The sequence below is a fragment of the Centropristis striata genome, chromosome 6 (genome assembly GCF_030273125.1).
Source record: "Centropristis striata isolate RG_2023a ecotype Rhode Island chromosome 6, C.striata_1.0, whole genome shotgun sequence".
In the NCBI taxonomy this organism is placed as follows: Eukaryota; Metazoa; Chordata; class Actinopteri; order Perciformes; family Serranidae; genus Centropristis; species Centropristis striata.
The window spans coordinates 450,972-473,466 of NC_081522.1; the positions used below are offsets into that span (position 1 = coordinate 450,972).

At 40.3% G+C, this 22,495-nt stretch overlaps 1 protein-coding gene across 1 annotated transcript in view; it reads left to right on the forward strand.

Moving 5' to 3' along the window:
• Nucleotides 1-22,495, forward strand: part of LOC131972763 (spondin-1-like) — a 117,858-nt gene that overhangs the window by 58,748 nt on the left and 36,615 nt on the right. Inside the window, exon 7 of the mRNA XM_059334475.1 lies at nucleotides 21,952-22,016. Within this exon, the coding sequence (XP_059190458.1) occupies nucleotides 21,952-22,016 (65 nt within the window). The remainder of the gene's footprint in view (nucleotides 1-21,951; nucleotides 22,017-22,495) is intronic.

Consider the following 22,495-nt stretch of genomic DNA (forward strand, 5'->3'; position numbering starts at 1 on the left):
ACATCGCTACTTCGAAAAAGTCAATAAAAAGCCTAAAAGAAAACTTAAAACCTCCAGCAGAGAGGAAAAAACACACTGTGGCATCGTAGCAGATATAGTTGTATGTTTCGCAACCACAAACACTGTGTCAGCCACTGCCAGTTACAAGCTAATGAGCTAATAAATAACATAAAAGATGGTAACTGCACTGAAAATCCTTATACATCTGCTCGCTGCTATTTCTGGTTTACAACAGACTACTCATCTAAGTCCGGAGGCTCTCTGATGTTTCCTCTAATAGAGAAAATAGACCAGACACCACCACCATCATCATCTGCAGAGGATGAGCTGCAGAGGTCCAATACGACTTTAAACTACTCTTTAACTGGTTGACCTAGTGTGCAAGTGAGTGAGGAAGAGTATCTTGTAAATTTTTTATGTGGGAAAACAATATGAAACAAAATTATTCAGTCATTCATTATCCTTAATCGCTTATCCGCACTCTTGTCGCGGTGGGCTGGAGCCAATCTCAGTTGACTTTGGGCGAGGGGCAGGCTACATCCTGGACAGGCACCACACTATAACAGACACATAGAGACAGGCAATCACGCTCTCATTCACAACTACGTGCAATTTAGAGTCACTATTGAACCTAAGCTGCATGTTTTTGGACTGTTGAGGATGCCGGAGTCCAACTTGCGACCCTCTTGCTGAGGCGAGACTACACCACTGTGCAGCCCTTAAACAAAATTTTGCAAAGCATTTTTACATGCACACAAACATGTTTGAAAGGGAACTGTAACATTACCTGTCAAATTTCAGTGGCTTGTTGGTTTGTGGTTTGCACACACATAATTCTGCTTCCCTTTATTGGAGCATTTCTACATGTAAATTGGCACGCACATCCAATTTAAGATCAAATGCAATTCATCAACACACTCAGGTGGGTAAGAACAGATTTGGCAGTGCATGTGTAATGAATACCATGTCTTAATTTCCTTTCCGATTGCTTTGTGAAAAATAAGAAACCATTCATGCATGATTAGGGATGGGTACCTTTCACATTTGAACCGATACGGTACCGATACCCGGTACCTGGGAATCGGTACCGGTACTCAACGGTACCAATTTTCGGTACTTTTGCATTTGTTTATGTGGTAATAAATGTTAATTTGTTTAATAATAAAATCAAATTTTTTCAATTCAACATATTTATTTCTCAAAATATAAACTTTAAAAAATATATCAAAACAATATAAAATCCAGGATGAGCAGTGCTTTATTGTTGAGTGAACGTGCATTTTGTAACATGAAGGTTGCAGCGTTATCAAAGGATGCAGAGGAGCTCTCAGGTGCACGGAGGAGAAGAAAAAAAAAAGGTTGCAAGTGCACGTGTGATTTGTTGTGATGACGTTGTAGCTGTGGGCGGAGCACCGGTCAGACAGTATTGTGGGCGTGGCATGGTTGGAATAAACAAAGTTGAGTCGGGCTGCTCTGTGCACATATCGAGGATGACGCAGGAGTCTGAGGGATTTAATTTCAGCGAGGCAGTTTGGAGTAAAGTGGCAGGTAATATTCCTGAGTTGAAGATCTGAGTATTAGCGGAGGACCAGAGATGCAGCAGCTAGCTGCTAGCTGCTAATGACTGGTCTACAGAAGAATGGAGAGAGCAAACGGAGTAAGGAAGGTCCAATCTGGAGGCAGACGAAGGCCAAGCCCGGGTAGAGACATTGGAGAGATAGCGGCTGGCGGCTAGCAGGCCTAGAGCCGGCTGTTCGTCTCTGCGCCGGGTGGAAGAGGGCAGCAGCTAGTGGCCGCGGTGAGCAGACAGGACCAGACGAGGAGGTAAATAAAAAAATAAAAAAATGGTGTGATCGTCAGCACGCTTGTTAATCAAAGACGTCAAATGAAAACAGGTTGAAATCAATGATCAGTTTGAAGTTAACGCTGTTTAGGTACCGAAACATGGTACCGTTTGATTTTACATGAATCGGTACTCGGTAGTACCGACGGAATTCGGTCGATACCTATAAAAGTACCGAATTCGGTACCCATCCCTATGCATGATGGCCATTGATCCTATTGGAAGGTGCAGATAAATGATTGCATACCTTCACTCCCTCTTTGTTAATCCAAAACATCGCTCAGTGTTTCCACAGGGAACACTATTGCACTTCTCCAGCTGCCACTTTCTATGTTTGCATCTGCAGTGTGTGTGTGTGTGTGTGTGTGTGTGCCTCCATCCTCTCCTAATTGGGAATTTGTATTCATTAAAAGCGCTGGATGAACACTAAGATGCAGGTCCACACCTGTTGTTTGTGTCTGTGTTGGAGGCAGGTCAGGATGAACAGCGGCCAGCCGTCCCCTCTCCTCTCTCATCAATAATCACAATCACATCATGAATCCCCAATTATCTCCCAAGCTGCTGCCCTCGGGCGAGATCCGAGTCTGTCTTCCAGTTTCGAAATAATGAATTTTTTTTTGAAGCTATTACTGCACTTCCCACCATAGATTTTCACCTAATTATTCTTTTCCATTGTATCTCATTAGAGTGGAGAGGAAAGATTAAGTTGTGATCAAAAGTGGTGTTTGGGCTTCTGCATGCACACAGACAGAGACGCTAAGATCACTTCTAGAGTCAGTCAGTTACAGAAATACACAGATGACTGACAGCAAATAGGGCACGTACAGTAGCTTGTTAGACTCGCATGCCTACTAGGTAACAATATGTTGGAGCTTTATAATGAGGCTGCTTCTTTCATGTGGACCGAAGCTTTAATCCCCAACACATGAGCAGCTTGACATATGGTAAACAGAGTATTGTTTGTCACCTACATACCTTCTTCTTTGGTATAATTCATTCCTGTTCTCCATACGTCCCTCTGAAATGAATACGTCTGCTCCTTTCTTCCTTCCCTCCATACCTACTGCACCTTTGTTGTTCATTCCCTCCTTTTTGCTGTCAGTCTTTTCCTTTCTTCCCTAATGTTTTTTTCCTCAATCTGCCCTCTCTGCTCCACTCCACCCTGCCTCATTTGCTTTTTTCTAACTAACCCTGCCAGTTTACATTAACATTATTTCAACCTTTTCAACCACCTCATTCTCTCCCTGGTTCGGAGTAAAGATTATGAAGTTCCGCACTTTGCTCCAGTTGCTGCTGTGTGTGTGGGCTGATCAGCAGAACTTGTCAAAATGTTCTTACAGGCTTGTTCATTGCCCTCGTGTACACCCTCACTTACTGCTTTCTTTTCAGAGTTGTACAAGTTTTACTGTCAATGTGTTTACTGCATTCAGGAACTTGCAAGTTGTGTCGAACTCACAAGCCAATCATACAAAGGGCCAGAATTACTCAAACTTTCTGTGGGTATCCATCATTAGCCGTGTTTCCTTTAGGGGGAAGAGCGGCCGCTGGGGAAGTCTCAGGCCACGCCCTCTCTAATGTCCGCTCACTCAGCGAGTCTCCATTACAAAAAAAGTCTCCAGAGGGATTTACGAGACTCCGGAGGTTACGGATGGTTTTCGATCGTCGCGTTATCACTTAGCAACAGTTTCAACCGTGATCCGTCATCGCATATGCGACGGATTAAACGCAGGAGACGCAACTATGGCCACCATCGCTAACTGTTCACAATGCCAGCAGCCGATCATTAACAAAGCAGCATGGCTAATTATGCACAGCATCTCCGGCATCGCTAACTGTGAACAGAGTGTCTGGTGCTTGTTGTAAACAAACAGAGATCGCTAAGTGAACACCTCCTGCAGCAGCAGCACATACACACTGTACTGCTACAGAGCTAACTGTTAGCCTGTTAGCACATACACACTGTACTGCTACAGAGCTAACTGTTAGCCTGTTAGCACATACACACTGTACTGCTACAGAGCTAACTGTTAGCCTGTTAGCACATACACACTGTACTGCTACAGAGCTAACTGTTAGCCTGCTAGCACATACACACTGTACTGCTACAGAGCTAACTGTTAGCCTGTTAGCACATACACACTGTACTGCTACAGAGCTAACTGTTAGCCTGTTAGCACATACACACTGTACTGCTACAGAGCTAACTGTTAGCACATACACGCTGTACTGCTACAGAGCTAACTGTTAGCCTATTAGCAATTTGCAGACTGGGCGCTAAGGGGTTAACATCCCCTCCGGCTCTGTGACTGCAGCTGGGAGAGACTGCTGCAGGAGGACTGTGCCGATTCGACTCGTTGTCACGTTGTCTAATTGCACTTTATCCTTATCTTCTCATGTAATACCAGAGAATGTCTCTATCTCTCTGTCTCTTTCTCTGCAGGGCATGCATGTAGGATAGAGTGACGGGTAATTAATCGATCGAGGATGCTGTCATTCTCCTGGATTGATAGAAAAAATAAAACATAAAAATCCTAAATTGGGCCTCCAGATACACTTTGACAGCTCTAAATATACCTGGGCAGCACGCCCAAGTAATGCTGGAAACCATTAAAAACCCACGTTTTAAAAAAATTGAGACATTGTGACAAAATGCATCAAATTCAGAATCAGTGTATATATATTTACAAAAGAAAAAAGTTTCCCAGTTTGAGTATGAGATACCTTGTCTTTGTCCTGTACTGAACTTCTTGACACTTGTACACTGGATCGGCAGAAACAGAAATACACCTGATTCTAGATTTAACCATTAAATATCACTGTTGCAAGCGCTATATTGTGATTCAGAAGCCATCGAATAAACAGACCTGAACTTGACATTATCCACCTGCATGCTCTGTATTACTGTCACCCTCCTCTTACCAACATTTTGTATCTCATCGTCTCTCCACCATGTCCTTTGTCCCTGCTGTCTTTTCTTTTACCCTTCATTCCTCTTTGGCTTGCTCTGCATTCTCCTTGTCTCTCCGTCGTTGTTGAACACCTCTCAGCCGGATATTGGACGATAAGGTGTAATCATCTCAACCTCAGTGCCTGTGTGAGCGCCGACATGTGGCTTGGCATTTACTGCGTGACAGCAGCCTGACACCAGTTCACATCCCTCTTCATTAGCGGAACTGCAGCCAGTTATATTTTGCGCCAATCAGCCTCGCTGTAGTCAGTTGTGTTCAACACACCAATCTCGCTCTGTGACAAGATAATTACCCAGGGTTCCCGGGGGAGAACCACACAACTCAAGTGCAACTGAAGTAGAAATTGTAAGTGAAGTTGCACCATTAGAGTACAGTGTAACTATGAATCCTTCAGTTTAATCAGGCCTTTTCTGTGGCTTTTCTAGAGACGCAAAGGTGTTAATGTCATTAGTACGGGTCAGTGCACTGACTGTGGAGTGCTTAACAACCTGCAGGGGTTCTCATAAGATTCATAAGAGTGCTTAGAAATAACCAGACTGAGATCTACTTTACTTCATTACTGACATTTTCATTCCATTCAATATAAATATAGGACTTTTTGCCCCACTACATTTATCTAACAGGGTGGCTTGCAACCTGGTCTCACAGAAATCCGTGAAATAGCCACGGATTTCGCGTAACTCAAAATCCGTGGAATAGCAATGACTGTCATTAACTTGCAACAATGCAAGTTAATGACAGTCATATCCCAACCTGGTATTTGTTCCTATTGGTTTGTTCCAAGTCACGTGACTTTCAAGGTCCCGGCGGTCAGAACAAAAAACATGGCGGACAGTTCTCTCATTTTTAGTGAAAAATCAATATTTTGACTTAGTTTCTGCATAAAAATGGATTTTGATCACATTTCTAGCGAGAAATATATGTTTTATTTTCTAAATATTCACTCAGTGAATGTACATAATCACTTTGTATGTTGGAATAGCCACGGGATATGACTGGCATTAACTTGCATTGTAGCCAAATCCGTGTCAGTTTCACGGAAATTTGAGCGATTCCGTGGCTATTTCACGGATTTCTGTGAGATCATGTTGGTGGCTTGTTACAACCCTGATTCCAAAAAAGTTGAGACACTATGTAAACGTCAATTTAAAAAAAATGCTAACTTTTTTTGGCATGTATCAAATTAAAACCGTACGAATAGACAATAAATTTAGTGTTTCAATCAACTCCATGCATTTTTGTGATTATTTTGAAATTGACACCAGCAACACATTTCCAGGCTGGGAAAGTTGTGAAACATTCCACAGGTAAACAGGTTAATTGGTAACAGGTGATGGTTTCATGATCGGTTGGAAAAGAGCAACCTTGAAAGGCTCAGCTGTTCACAGAGAAGGGTGGGGCGAGGGTCACCACCTTCTGGGCAAATAATATCACAGTTTAAGAACCACACTTCCTAATGCTCAGTGTTACATCAGTAACATGTGAAAAGTTGTAGAAATGAAGGTGGAACGTAACACTGGGAGGTTCTGGTTAAATCAGGTTTTTATTAACCAGTAAGAGAAAGCTTTTACAACAAAAAGAGGCTGTATGGGGCTGACAATAGGCAATACAATATACAAATAAAATAAATTACCAAACTGTTGACTTAAACAAAACTCAGAAACAAAAAGGAGATCAGCACCGATAAGCTTTCACAAACCAACAAACAAACTAAGGTTTAACAAAGGGTGTCCAAACTCTTGGTGTTCTTTAACTAACAGATTTATAAACTACAAAATTAACAAAGGGGTCAAGAAAACACACTGTCTGAAACCCCTCAGACAGGCCAACAATACTGCAACACACACTAATACAATACTCCTATTTTACACAAACTGATATGACCAACAAGGCAGACTGCTCTGTCTCACAGCCGCCATGAACTGTGGACCCATGAGCCTTTTATAAGCTGCAGCCTGTTGATTGGCGACTTCTGATTGGCTGCCTCGCAGGAATCTCTGCCGCACCAATCACAGACGAGTAGAGGCAACCAGGAAGTAGGCGGTCTCTCAGCTCCAGAAGAGCCAATCACCTCCAGGCAACCTCACAGCTGGATTTACATAAATGCAGAGTAATGCAGAGAAACAATACAATAAATTAAAAAAAACGGCAGACAGCCGTAACAACAGGTGTAAGGAATTCAGAGATTTCACCATCTACAATCCATCAAAATAATACAAAAACATTTTTTTTACACATTGCCTGAGGATTTAGGTGATAATGCAGGAGTGAATGCTGATACAGCAGTACTCAAATTCTGTTACGTTTTGTTTTTATTAAACATTTTTGATCAATAACTACTTCTGCAAACTTTCAGCCACAGAAACCATTCAGATATAGATGTCAAAGAAACCATCCTAATCAGGCAAAACTAAAAAATAATCAGACAAAATAAAAGCCCCCAGACATCAAGAGAAGCATATTGAACTGAATTAAACTGAACCAAATAATGTGTATGAAATGAGGATAATGTAGATGACCTGGAAATAATTAAAGTGAACTACACATTGGAAATGAGGCTATGCCTTGCATACAGCATCAGGTTAATTTGGGGTTAGAAACCAAAGGTTTTAGTCCTGTACTATGGAATAACTAACAGACTAGAGGACCTGAGGGGCCATATGGTTCACAAACCATAGATAAATATGTCACTGCAAGAAAAACATGTAAAAGAGTTTAAAAATCAGTGCAGAAACTGATCTTAGGACTTTCTTTATACATTGGTAATGAGTTCTGAAGCAGCTGTAGCTGATTGCTGACTATTTTGGGTAGACCAGACAGGAGAACAGTAGTCCAGCCTGCTCCATATGAAAAAAACACCAATCAGTCATGCATCATAGCAACTTAACCTATAAATGTTGTTTCAAGACATTTATACCCTTTTTTTTGAGCAAGCCTATGTTAGTTATCAACCATGAGGTAAACCATTATCTGCAACATGCAGCATTTAGGAAGAAGCATTGTGCTGTTAAGTTTGTATTCCTCTCTCAGGGGAAGCCAGAAAGTGATGCTAACTAGTAACGTGGGCAATTACTAGTAATATAGGCGGTGTTAAAATAACAGATTGGACTACAACAGCTAACAACATCTACCCCAGCTGGCTAACTGTGTCATCTTCAAATTGAAGTAATATGCTATAAAATTAGTTTAGAAGTACTGTAACATTAGATATTAGCATTACAAAAAATAGTTAACTAGGATGTTCCTAAACTGTTTTGACACAGTTTGGCTAATGCAACTGTTGGCTAAAGCTGCCTATGTGAGACAGAGACGGGTCTTGAACAAAATCATTTTCTCCTGATTTGTACTGCAGAAAAACATAATGTGTCAGAACATGCGACTTGTGAAAAATGGGTCCAATATTTACTTTGGTAACTCTGACTGTTACTGCTGATCTGTGCTCAATTTCATTTATACCATTGAAATGAATAGACCAAGTAGAGATAACAGTGAGCTGTCTAACTTCTAAACTGTCTCTGCTATAATTTCTTTTTAGTGCACACACTATGCTATTCATACTGGTACTGTGAGTCACTACTTAAAATGATACCCAGTGTAGAACACCAGGAATTGATTGCAGCAAATGTATTTTTGGTAATTACAATTTTGACTAAATTTGTGACCAATAAAACATTGACCTCTCAGTAAAAAATAGATTAAATTGTAGGATCTATACTCCTCTTCTACCACTAAAATCATGTGACATGATGTTTTAGTTGCCCAAAAAAGCATAAAAAAAAGGCACGGCTCATAAAAGATCATTTTTCATACAGTGTGTTACATGGTGCAAGCCATTTCAGAATATGACATATTTCCCTGCCGTGGCTATAAGCCTTATGAAAGTTTAATGAGCAGGAAAAACCTGTTAATGCATTCTTTGCTGGAAAACTCCGGCGCTGCTGCAGCAGATAGAGCACAAAGGGAAGCAGTGTGAGTGCTTTTCCATCGTTCAGTGTATCAGCGGTCATAAACATCATCAGTCCATCTGTCCGACTGTTACACATTCTTCTGCTGTTGTTCCTCTTTAAGCATCGCCACCAGTCCTCCGTTTCCATTTAACAGTTTCCCTGGGCGGCTGTGAAACCGCCCGCCCAGACTCTCTCTCGGCCAGTCTTGTCCTCCCTCTGTTTTTTTCCAAGTGGTCATAAACAAAAATCCCTGCGAGCAGTGACTTTATTCCCGCAACAGGGCCGAGGGCATGGAATTCATCACTGGCTTTGACTGAGTTACACCTCGGCTCAGCTCAAGGTCAAAGCAATTACTGGACTTTCATTCCCACTCTGACCTCCCTCCTCTCCCTTTTCTCTGCTCTCCTCTCCACAAAACTCTACTTCTCGTACTCCCTGCTGACCCTTCTTCCTTTTGCCTTTCTCTCTGACACCCATACTTACTTTCCCCGTTTTGTTTCTCTTTGCTGTTCTTTTCTTTTACCAACTTTGTGACCTGACTCGCCTTTCCTTCCTCCCTCCACCATGTTTTTCTGGTTGACACATGTTGCTCACATAAATTGCTCTTTTCCATCATTTTCTCAACATGAGTTGTAAACTCTCTAAAGTTGCTTTAAAGTCATAGCTATGACCCTCCTGGCTAGTTTTCTATCCCACAGCAGGAGGTCAGCTCCAGTAACCTGGTGTCCCTGGTTTGATACTTCAGCAGATAGTTAGACTGAGACCAATAATACAGATAATACAGATAATACAGTAAATCACTCCCTGGTTTGATTCTTCAGCAGATAGTTAGACTGAGACCAATAATACAGATAATACAGCGTTTCCAGAGGCTTCAGAGTCAGTGGCCTCAGGTGAAGAGTTCATCCAGTTAATAAGAGTGTTGTTTCTGACCTGGAACTGATTCTTGCACTATGATTGAAGTTGACTTTAGATCACAACAGACTACCAGCTAATCTTTGTAAATGTTATCTCTTGTCAGCCTCAATGCATTGATAAATGAATAGTACATTTGGTGTATTGTATGGATCCATTTCATAAAGACATGGCAAAGTTTGTGAGCTTTTGGGCTCCAAAAGTACTGAAAAATGTATTTGTGAAATTGGAATAAATACATGAGATACAAGATTACTGACATTTTTTATGTGCACAAATTTGGGTGTAAAGTGCAGCCTGTTCTCCCATCGAAAAAATAAATATAGGTTGTGTGCACAGGCAGTGAAAAACAAGCGATATTGACATATTTCACTGACTGCTGCAATGTGTCCGCCACCATATTACTGACGGAGTAGCGATTGACAGCAAAGCGAATTTAAAATGGTTTGGTTGGAGGCTGAGGTGGAGGATGGGTTGAACAAACAGGACTTTCACCCAGGAGACTGGGAATTCATGTCCCGTGTGAAAAAAAACACGGGACAAGTGTTTTTAAAAAAACACTTTTTTAACTTAAGTTACATTGTTTACTTAAGTTACGTGAATCATGTTTTTGAACATAACTTACGTATTTTACATAACTTGTGTTTTTTACGTAACTTGCGGTAGTCACCTATACCTTGTAACTACTTCACTTCTGGCATTTTTGCCCTAAACCTTAGGTCAGTGGTTTCACAACATAAATCCACAGAAACTGCAGCCTTTGTTATTTTTGGAATGCACCGTTGTTGTTACATTGTTGATACGAACCTACATGTCATAACGGGTGGTACTGACACAAGACTCTTTTGCCATTTAAGTTGGAGAACTTGTTGTAAAGTGAGTATTTTATATTGAATATAGAATGTAGAATAAAATAGAATAAACAGTAGAAAAACAGGGTGTTGTCTTTAACCTCAAAGAGCAATTTGACACACTTCGACCTACTACAATATAAAGTCAAACTACTGGAGGAAATTTCATAATCACCACCCAGTTGCCAGAGGGACCGAGCAGCTCTCAGTTGAGCACAATGGCCTTTTCATCGGTGGAATATAAATAACCGGATCTTTCTTTTCCCAAACGACTGAATAATAGAGCCAGTCCTTTAAGGTTTACCTGACCTGAGTAATTGCAAATGTGTGGCAGGAAATCACAGTCACACCAGACTCCAAATCACACAGAACAGGACGGAGAAACAGTAGGTGGGATAGGACGAGAAGTCACCTGATGGTAAAAGACCCGTTTTACACCAGACAAGGCGCTAAATTACACTGATTTACAAAACTATCCACCCCCTTCGCATCTCTTCTCCTCTTCTCTCTTCTTTTTCCTCGCACCCTCCGAAGATCTCGATGATAATGATGTTTCAGATTTAAACCCGAGCGCCTGGTCCAAAAGCCTTTGAGGTGTCTTGGATGAGTGGCTGCAGTCTGCTGGATAGCAGTCTTTAAAACGTCATCTCCATTTCCAGATCCACTTCAAACGCAAATTCAAAAGCTTTCTGGCAAAGCTTCCACATTTCTTCTGTATCAAAACCTCAGTTTTCAAAAGCGCTTTCATGGCAGTTGATTTATTTTCATTCTAATGACAACATCTAATTTCTTATCTCAGCTTGAGAGTATTTTTTTCCCTGTGTTTTCTCAACTTATTTTTATATTTTCCTTCTTTTTATTCCCATCACATTACTGATGAAAATGACTTCTTTGCTCATTCACTGGAGCCATCCATTTTCCCAAACTACCTCAAAGTTAAATGGCTCGGTAAACAGATAAACAAATCAGCAAGTTATACCAGTAAGAGGCACATTAGGGCTTTAAAATGGGGTGATCTGTGGCTGTGATTTTGCTCATATTTTTCTTGCATGAATACAAATACTCACATGAACCCTGTAGTTGTAGGCTGGATGCATTCACAGTGTAAAAACCTCATAACTCCACCTCATTCTTCAGCCATTATTAATTGCAGCTGTTTTGTTCTATGTAACAAACAGAAGAGGGAAGTTTGCCAAGACCAAGAATGATCCATGCTGGCTAATGTGACAATGTTTCCTCAGGTGAATGTATCACATATTACACCTGACACAAGTGTGATGGATTACCAAGCCCGCAGGTTATAATATCTTGGAAGGAATGCACACAGCGACACACACACACCAACACACTCACACACAGCAAGCTGCACATGTATTGGCTGCAGCAATGTAATAAAACAACACCAACACCAACAGAAAGCATAAAGAATGTGTGGAGGTGTGTGTCAGCACGTACAATTTGTAAGATATCGACAGATTTTCATTCTAAAAATGAACTAACATTATCAAGAGAATGTGAAGAAGTGGCTGCGATGATGTTATGTCAAAGACGTTTATATGTTGAATGAATGTAAATTCATTCATTCATTATTGTTAACCGCTTATCTGCACTCTGGTGCAGACTATCACAGGGTGTGTCTGATTTGAAACAGGCTGGTCTTCCTTAACCCATTAAGGCCTAAAGCGCCTGGAAAAAAACGCCTGTAAAACCTCTGGGCGATTTTCAAATGACCCCCTAAAACCTGAAGTTTTTCTGGAAATTCAACACCTACTAAATAATAGATTTTTCAGCCTCTGTAGCAGATAAAAATGAAATTCAAAAAGTATTTGAGAGCTTATACCCGTGGCTTTCATACGAAGTTGAGTTTATTTGTCCAAACCTTCAATAAATTTTTTTTAAAAATCAACAAACTCAGCAAATGTTACATTTGACTGAATAAAAAAATCCTATGCATAATACTAATACATGCCCATTAGCAAGATGCTAACATGATATGACCACTGGAAGAACAAGACATAGTTCTCATTAGCCTACTGTAATAAATAATAATAATAATAATAATAATAATAATAATAATAATAAATAATAATAATACATTTTATATATTGCACTTTTCAGGGTCCTCAACGACGCATAAAGTAATATAAGACATAAACAGTCATGATTTCTTATATCATCATCACAATCAATTAGCCTATCATTATTATTAATATTAATATATTATTAATAATAATATTATTATCTCCAGATGGCCACAAATCTGTCTGTTCTTCAGTGAAAATATGTCGTCTAAAAACATATTCCTCATCCATAAATGCCGGTCGATTGGTTCCGAGGGTTCAAAGTCGGATCAGCAATAAAATCATCGGCGCTGTTTTCATCAGATCTCTTCCGTCACTTCCTGCTGAGCTCCTCCGCTCATAGATATATATATATATATATATATATATATATATAGATAGATATATATATAAAGATATGCCTCCGTCGTCTTCCTCCATGATTCAAAGTTCTGGAAAAGTCCCATGATGCATTGCGACACTCCCGCATGTATTCTGATCATGATTCTGATGCATTTCATTGGCCAAGAGACCGAAAATAGGTGGAAAAAAATACAAATACTACAAAATGACATATCCGCTGTCCCGGCCTTAATGGTAGAGTGACGCAACAGCGCTCCCGGTTTCAATGGTAGAAATGCAGTAATGCTTTCCCGGCGTCAATGGGTTAAACCAATATGGACATAGACATAACCATGATTCAGCTTAGTCAACCACTTCCTGACCTATGAATGCTTGATGTCTAATATAAAAATATAGTACTTAACACTTGACACTTCAGGGGTTTTAATGAGGAGTGAGTTTAAATATGGTAGATGTGTTTTTTGCTGCTGCAGCAGATATCTATGAATTCTTAACCGTCAGGGAATTCTTCCTCAGCACAACCAACATGACTTTAATTGGCTACATTTAACAAAACACTATGTTTTTACACCGACTATTACTGCCATTGCCCGTAACATTACTGCTGCTATTATTACAATTGGAAAAACAATTGTCAAAATCATAAGTAATTCGGTTGTAATGTGGGTTGTGGTGCTGTGTTGTTTTGGAGCTCTGAGGTTGTATTTAATGTGAAAAATTCAAATTTTTACACAAAGTGCTGGAATATAATCTATGACAGGTTACATGGAGATTAGAATGGACATATCATATTTCCAGGGGACACAGTGTAAAAATATCAAGTTATTAGAATTAGAAACATATCTTGAAATTTTTACTCATTACTCAACTCAACTCAACTTTATTTGTAAAGCACTTTAAAAACAACAACAGCTGCAACAAAGTGCTGTACATAAATAAGCAGACAATAACAAATAAATAATTTCATTGCTTTTAAAAAAAATACAATTTAAAAAACAATAAATAAAAGCAAACCATAAAACACTAAAACAAGAGCAGAATCTCATGCGTGGTTGAAAGCCAAGGAATAAAAATAGGTTTTAAGATGAGTTTTAAACATGGGCAGTGAGGAGGCTAAAGGCAGCTCATTACATATATTATATATATATATATATATATTATAATAGTTTGTGGGCTGCAGCAGAGAAAGATCTGTCCCCTCTGAGCTCCGTTTAGACCTCGGGACCTCCAGGAGCAGCAGATCAGCTGACCTGAGGCAGCGAGCAGGAGCTCAGAGAGGACCATTTAAAGATTTAAAAACAAATAAAAGAATCTTAAAATGGACTCTAAAATGCACAGGCAGCCAGTGGAGGGAGCTATATATATCTGACTGTCATCAGCATAACAATGAAAATCCTTAAAATGGAGCCCAGAGGCTAGTCTGGGTATACCCAGACTGCCTTGCGCGCTCGAATTTAATTTCGAACTGCGAAAGGGTCTGGAATCCAGGAAGCATTCTTAGCCCTGTTTTAGGGATCCAATCACAGAGCGGGGAGGGACGGCAAGACGATGACGCATACTACTCGGCACTTGGAAGCTTGTAGTTTTCCGGATCCAACATGGCTGCTGCAGACGCAAAACTCTCTTTAGCTGTAGATGGTGTTTTAAATAGTTTAGAGCGAAAGTTGAAAGGCGAAAGGTCTCTGGGGGCTCCGCTGAGATCACCGGCGTTATGGTAGCAGGGCTATTAGCGTCGCTAGCGGCTATTAGCTATTAGCCGCTAGCGGCGCTAATAACCGCTAGCGACGCTAATAGCCCCGCTACCGCGGACAGCGGAGCCCCCAGAGACCCGCAGCAACTTGATTATTGCCCATAAAATCAGTGGATGTGTGTGGCTGAATGACATGAGGGGGAATAAAGCATGAAAATAAATAATCTTGCAGAAAGCGAGAACTGGAGAAGCAAAGCAGCAGCAACACTCTCTCACAGACACACACACAACAAACATCCATCTCTGTAGCTCTACTACGCCATCTGGTATAACTGATCTGATTGGCTAAGAGCTACCTACAGACGCTTTGATAGACATTCTAAGCGTCCAATAAACGGCTCTGGAGGATCGTAAACCACACCTCCTCTACGGAGAAATACATTGCTCGTTGCCAGACTAGACCTCATTTGAGAATAGTCTGGTGTTAGCCAGGCTACCCAGAGGCAGTAAATACAGAGAAAAAAGCAGGGGCCCTAAAATCGTCCCCTGTGGAACCCCATACAGCAGCGGAGCAGGGCTGGACTCCGAGGTACCGAGGCTTACACTCATATTTCTGTCGGTCAGATAGGACTTGAACCAGCGATGCCCACTAGGTGGCGTAACCGAGCCATAGGGTGCTGTGGTCCACGGTATCAAACAGCAGTCAGGTCCAACAGAACCAGAACTAATCTCACCGGAGTCATTAGCCAGGAGGATGTGTTAAAAACTCTGAGTAGAGCTGACTCTGTGCTACAAAAAATATTAAATGTTGCACCATTAAATATTGAATTGTTATTTGCAGCAAGCGAGCCTTCAGGGGGAAGAAGGTACAGGCTTTGTGTTTGTCAAATGTATTTATGGTTATGCTATGGGGGAACAGGTTGTTTTTCTGTAAAGTACAATTACAGCAGCTAGCTTGAGGGACAAGTAAATTACAATGTAATTGGACAGATGATACTGCATGGCTCTTGGCTTCATATCCATGTCACAGGTGGTTGGTAAATAACCTGCTGAGCTGAAATTGTTGTTGTGTGTGTCTTTGCGAAATTATACTTGACAAATGATGGAAGACATCTTGCTAGACGAGGGGAATTACAATGTATTTCCACAAGGACAGGTTGTCTGATCATGTAGTCACCTTTAGATGAAACCATTTGTGTGTTATCAGTGTACAGTAAGTGATCAATTACATGTGTGTGTGTGTGTGTGTGTGTGTGTGTGTGTGTGTGTGCATTTTGACCTAGGCTTTGAGTTTTATCCAGCTGACTAACAGCATAGTGGCCTAGTCATCCATCTGTAATTGCATTAGTGCAGTGTTGATTTTTTTATTAGACACCTTCTCCCTGCGTCCCCAGGCTCATTTTCCTTTATTAGAGCGAGTTGGAAGGACAACAGAGAGTCCTCGTAGAGTCCCTCCAGGCAAAACTTCATTCCAAACTGAGTGAGGGATAAGTGGGCAGAACTGAGACCATTGAGGGGATTTGGGAAGGAATTGTGCAGGCTGTCTTTGTTTTCTGCATCTGTCCTTTTCACACAAGTATACTTCCATCCAGCTGTCAAGAAAAATGTACTGTAAATTGTGAAAATATCACACAAAAAACAACACAAGAATGCTTCCCTCATGGAAATGAATAATTTGCAATCAGAAATCATTACAAAACACAATCATCAATTCAGAAAACCTAAATAAGCAAGTTCATGTATTTCTGTGTTGTTGCCAAGTGAATTCATGCTTCTGTCTCTGAAGATAAAAATAAATACAAACGGAAATACAACGCATGCCTCAGTGGTTCTCAACCTGGGGGTTGGCACCTCCAAGGGGGACGCAAGTTAATTTCTGGTGGTCCCTTGATGGTGGAGAGGAAAATAAAATCACATATTATGAACAAAATAACATATTTTAGGCTTGGGGAATGTTTTTTTTACATTACGTATGAGTTTGGTAGCTTTATGTGTTATATTTAGTGCTTGTTGAAAATTGACCATGTTGCCAAAATTGTGGTGCTAATACACACGGGTGCTATTTCTGACTTTGGAAATACTAGTTTAAACCTGCTAAAATCCACATTTTTCATATAATGATCATATCATTTCGTTTAATGAAAGGGGTTGTCGTGGTGATAAACCCTCAGAGAATGATGAGCTCTCAGCTCTATGGAACTTAAAGTTGACTTTCAGTTGTTGTTTTGGTTTCCCAGTCTGCAACTTTAGTGTTTCGGTTCATGCTCACTGCTTTCAAAGTGTTGTTTATGGCCACAACAAGCTGCTGCTTTCAAAGAAAAAGCACTAAAAACTGTCTGTACACAAACTGCTTAGCAGCAAACCGCAAGCAACACACCGTGGAGCTTTGAAGAGCGAAAGAACCACAGATTGGTACGACCAAAAGCTTCCCAGTAGGATCCTCTACGTGTCTGGACTGTCAGAATATCTCTCCAGATTGTTCACGTCACAGGGAGCCAGACTGCTGAGCCACTCATGCTGCCTTACATCATTATTTATCCAACTAAAGCATTTAAATCACTGCTTATCTCATAATTTCTTAATTGGCAGTTAGATAAGCTGTAAAATGCTTTTTCCATATAAAGACAAACGTATTTGATCAACCTCTGCCTTTTCAATTTAGCATGTTGGGATTAAAACGCAGCTGCAGCCCGGGTCAGTTCTGAACTCTGCTTTGTGTTTGTTCATCTTCTCTCCTCTCTTTTCCTCCGTCTCTACCTTTTACTTTGTCACCATTTTCCTGTCCATCAACCTGATGGTCTAGAAATAGTTCCTGTATTGCCAGGGCTCAGATGTGATAGCAGTGAGTCACGGCACTCTTTTACTCAGGCCTTCACATCTGAATCATGTAGCTGAGTGTTGGCCAGAAGGGTCACTTACTAATCTTTGTCATTTCTGTGTAAGATGTGCCGGTGGCTGCAGCTCTCTGCCCTCATTTCCACCGCTGTCACACCTGAATGACGGACAGAGAGTCTCATCTTAGTGAAATCACTAACAGCAGCTCAAACACATTCAGGGAGAAATAAATGTGCATCTGTGTTGATAACTGTTGACTTGAAATCTATATGTTTCTATAAGTGCCCAATTTATTGCCAGTGTATTGTTGGGCTGCAGCTATAAGGTCCACTGACATTATTAGTTAAATACAGATTTATTATAGAGCAGTGTGGCTCTAGGGATGTCAGTACATCAGTCTGTCAGGATATCACTTTAGTCCGACTGAAATAGCTCAACTATTAGATGGACTGGTATAATATTTTTAAAAATTCATGTACGAGGAGAATGAATCATCCTCACTTCAGTGATCCCCTCCATGAGGCTGACATTTGTGGTTTTGAGTGAAATATGTGGACAACTATCAGATGGAAGAACATTAAATGTGGAAGAGACGTTCATGTCCCACTCAGGTGATCCTGACTGACTAAAACTAACAACATTCCCAGAAGTCTCAGCAGTACTTTGGGTTCAGAGATAATTAGCAAAGAAAAAAGTGCAAAAACCTCAAACTAAGGTGGGGAACAAAATAAAGGTTAGCATATTGTAACCGCAGTTCAATGTAAGCTAAGGCCGGTTTAGATGGAGACGATCTGGAGAGAAAACCCAAAAGTGGTGTTGGGTTCTCACTTTTTATTCCGCGTTTAGACGAGCGTCTTTAGGGGAAATCTCCGTGGATACGGTGACGCAAAAGAAGCACTGCCCCTTTAGACAGAAACACAACACTTATTAAGATTTCCACTCTGAAAGGTGGTCAAAAACGCTGTCGCCATTTAAACGAAAGGCACATCTGATAAAATATTTCATCATTTCACCTGAGAGCGTTGTCTGGTAAACAGGCCCTGAGCTGGTCTTCTTGCTGTTGGACTTATATTATATATTATATATATTAGCTGGCATGCTATATCTTGTGTTGTTGCACTTACTTGAAAATTTACCAAGTTTGCAAAATTGTCCAGCAGTATTTTATGATAAGTAATCTCATGGTAGTTGCACATGTACTCCTGCTGTGTTTACAACAGCAGCGTAGAAGTGAATTGTTCTCGTAAACTATTGTGGTGCTAATATGCAAGAGATACAAATTCTATGTAAAGTTGCTTTAAGGGCTATGAATTACAACATTATAAAATGTTCAAAATTTCAATTCATCAACGAATCATTCCTGCACTTATTAGATGATGCTAAGTCATCTGATTTTTTTATTAAAGAAGACAAAAAGATAAAATGAAAGGAGTTCATTATATAGGGAGGGGGAAAATAGGATGAGTGAGGAATGAAAGACGCTCATAGAGTTATACGGAAAGGAAAGGAGCGAGGGAAGTATGGAACAAAAGAGCATGTGTGGAAGGAGAGAAAGAAGTGTTAGCATGCTGGAGTATAGAGTGAATGAATGTCTGTGTGCATATCTTCTTCCTCTACCCCTTATTTAACCTCTCTCTTTTCTCAGACTTTCATTTCCTTCTTTAAGTGCATTCTTGTGGTTTCCACTCTGTTCCTTTGTGTCTCTCTTGTTGCTGCCCAGTCCTTTCTCAGAGTATCTTCCTCTGTCTTTATTTGTGCTGTCTTCATCCTTTTCCTCTCGCTGTGCTCATTATTTTCAGCTACACCACTTTCCACACTTTGTGTCTCTTCTTCCGCTCCACAATGAAATACTACTGTTTCCTGTCCTTCTCTGACTCCCGCTCCTTCTGTTCCTCTCTTTCCCTTCTCCTTGAAAACGTTCATGAGAATGTAGTGTGCGTTTAAACATTGGTAAATCACAGTCATTTTGTGCCATTACGATAATTACCGTAAACAAGCAACACCATTACAGGAAGATTTGCATCACCTGCCGGCCTCCACAGAGCGTTCTGCATTATGTGATGCGGCTGAGAGGCTGCTATAAAACGTTCAGGACGGTTTCACAGGAATAGGCTGCTTTTCTTTTAGCCCAAATTGAACCAAAGTGTGGAGAGTTTCTGGTAATGGCAGATGGGAGAGGGCATGATGGAGAAAATTACCTTCAACATGTTTATCCTTTCAACTTGTCTATCTAGAAAGTGGGAAATGTGTAATTACTGCTTTTTTGCATTTGAGCAAGCAAGGCTGGAAAAACAGGAACAACTATGGTGAAGTGTAACTGTGAGTCTGTGCTTTCATATTGAAAAGATGACTATAAGTAGCCAACACTTTGTACCACATACCAACATTACTGCATGTTGTGTGGAATGTTGTATTGATGGATATTGTTTTTTTCAATACGAAGTATAACACAAGTGAAGGGAGCTGCCATTGACCTTTGACCCCTCATCCACCCACCTGGCTGCTGATTGACACTATGAAGAACTGATATTAGATTTCTTTATTAGTTTCTTTTATCAGAGTTATTACATTGGACCTTTTTTATATCGGAGTGAATCAGTATTGGACTTCTTTTGACAACTGGTGAACTATTAAATCTTGTCATTAGTGGTGGAATGTAACATTTAATCAAGTGCTGTGCTTAAGCACAAGTTTGAGGTACATATACTTTACTAAAGTATTTCCATTTTATGTAACTTTATGCTTTTACTCCACTACATTTAGCTGACAGCTTTAGTTACTTTTCAGGTCGAGATTTAACATGAAATCATGATCAATTTAAAGTGACTAGACATTTTTTATTATTATTGTTTAAACCTCATAACAGTATAATAAATAGTCAAATGAGCCCTACCTTGAGAAATCTCAAACAATGCTTACATAAATGCATCAGTAATAATGATTTCATAATATGTTTGGAATATATAAAACAATCTGAGGAGATCCATTCTGCATAATGAGAACTTTTACTTTTGATACTTTAAGTACATTTTGATGCTGATACTTTTGTACTTTTACTGAAGAAAGTTTTGAATGCAGGACTTTTACTTTTCACAGTGTGGTATCAGTACTTTTACTGAAATGAGAGAATGAATACTGAATAATCCACCTCTATTTTCCTCATGTCATCTATTTCATTCTGAAGAGTCAGCTTTTTCAAAACCAACATGGGAACATGAGATCAAAATTTTGTTTCAAAACAAAACTTCTCGTCTCTTCTCTGACATGATTCTGACATTAGATGATTTGCTACCACTTCACTTCGTAGAGATGATTGTTCAAACAGAGAGAATGAAGTCTCATCTGTCACTGGATTTAAATTAATGTTGTGTAATTAATTCACATACTTTGCCTCCCAATTTGTGATATTTTAAAATTGTTCAAAATTTTGAAGAAGTCCATATCCAAGCCTTGCATCATTTCCTGTCTACTACTGGATTTGGACAATGCTCCTTTAGAAACTAGTGTTTCTGTCCCTCAGGTTGTCTATATCCATATACATATCTGTGTGTGTGTGTGTGTGTGTGTGTGTGTGTGTGTGTGTGTGTGTGTGTGTGTGTGTGTGTGTGAAGTGGAGTAAGGTCTGAGGCCAGAGAGGCTGCAGAGCCCCGGGCTGCTATGAAGAAAAGGATGGGCACTGACTTGTAAACTTGTTTTCATCCACAAAAACATACACAGGCAGACACCCACTAACACACACACACACACACACACACACACTCACACACACACACACACACACACACATTCTCACACACACCGCCCAGGGAAAGAGAGGAGGCTTTCAAGGTGAATGTGGAACCTTCAGTCAACCAGAAAAAAGCGTCTCCCAACCTGAAGCTGTTGTGTGTGTTTGTGTGTGTGTGTGTGTGTGTGTGTGTGTTTGTGTGTGTGTGTGTGTGTGTGTGTGTGTGTGTGTGTTTGTGTGTGTGTGTGTGTGTGTGAGTGTGTGTGTGTGTGAAAAGGTGGAGAAGTGGAGAAAACTCAATAAAGGCTCTTATTAAACCAGAAAGGGCACATATGGACTTTCCAATTTTGTTCTAATCAACTGCTGCGTCACACTAAATCCATCATTTGTCTTCCTGCTTTTGGCTGAATAATTAGGTCCAATGCATTATGATAGATAATGTGTTGTGCAGGCCGTAAAGTGGCTGCATGCTACAGAGAGACTATAGAGCTGAACAGTCCCCCACTAGAATAACAGACGGCTATTATCATACAGCACAGAGCCATTCTGTCCTGATAAGGACTGATAAGAGGCTCTTAAGCCTTTGAAAAGTGGAACACACTTTGCTGCCCTTGGATGAGAGTACTCACCCTCAGTCATGTCAATTTGTCAATTCTGGCCTTTTCTCTGTCAATGTCTCTTTTTTCTCCCTTAATAGTCATCCATTTAGTGACAAATTGCTTCATGTATCTCTCCCTCTTTCTCTTGGCAGGGAGATGAAGTGCTGACTGTCATTAAAACGAAGGCTCAGTGGCCCGCATGGCAGCCGCTCAACCTGTAAGTATCACTCAACGTCCGTTTCACTGGAGGGACAAGGTGCTTCTGTGAGAGATAGGATTGGAAATTAAAATTTAAAAAAATCACAAAATTGTAAAATAGCAACATCAACCTTGAGCAGAAATGATCAGCAACTTTTTGCTACGGAAATGATAAATACTTTATATCCTCTGAGCTTGTTTGGACTAATAGGTCACATTTGTGATTCTCAAAAAGAAGAAATGTGTTTGATTTACTTCTCTGCAGTGATTTCGCTCTCATTCATTTTGAGTCAAACTGAAAATGTCAGAACTGTTATTGGATTGGTTGATCGGGGATATGCATTAAAACTATCAAATCGCTGCCAACAGGCACACAAAAACAACAGGTAATTAACTGGGGGCCAGTGTTTTTAGCTGTTGGATAAGCGCGAGATATACTTGCTTTTAACTTTCTATGTCTATGTATATCCTGCGTCTGTTTGGGGGGGGGGCACTACT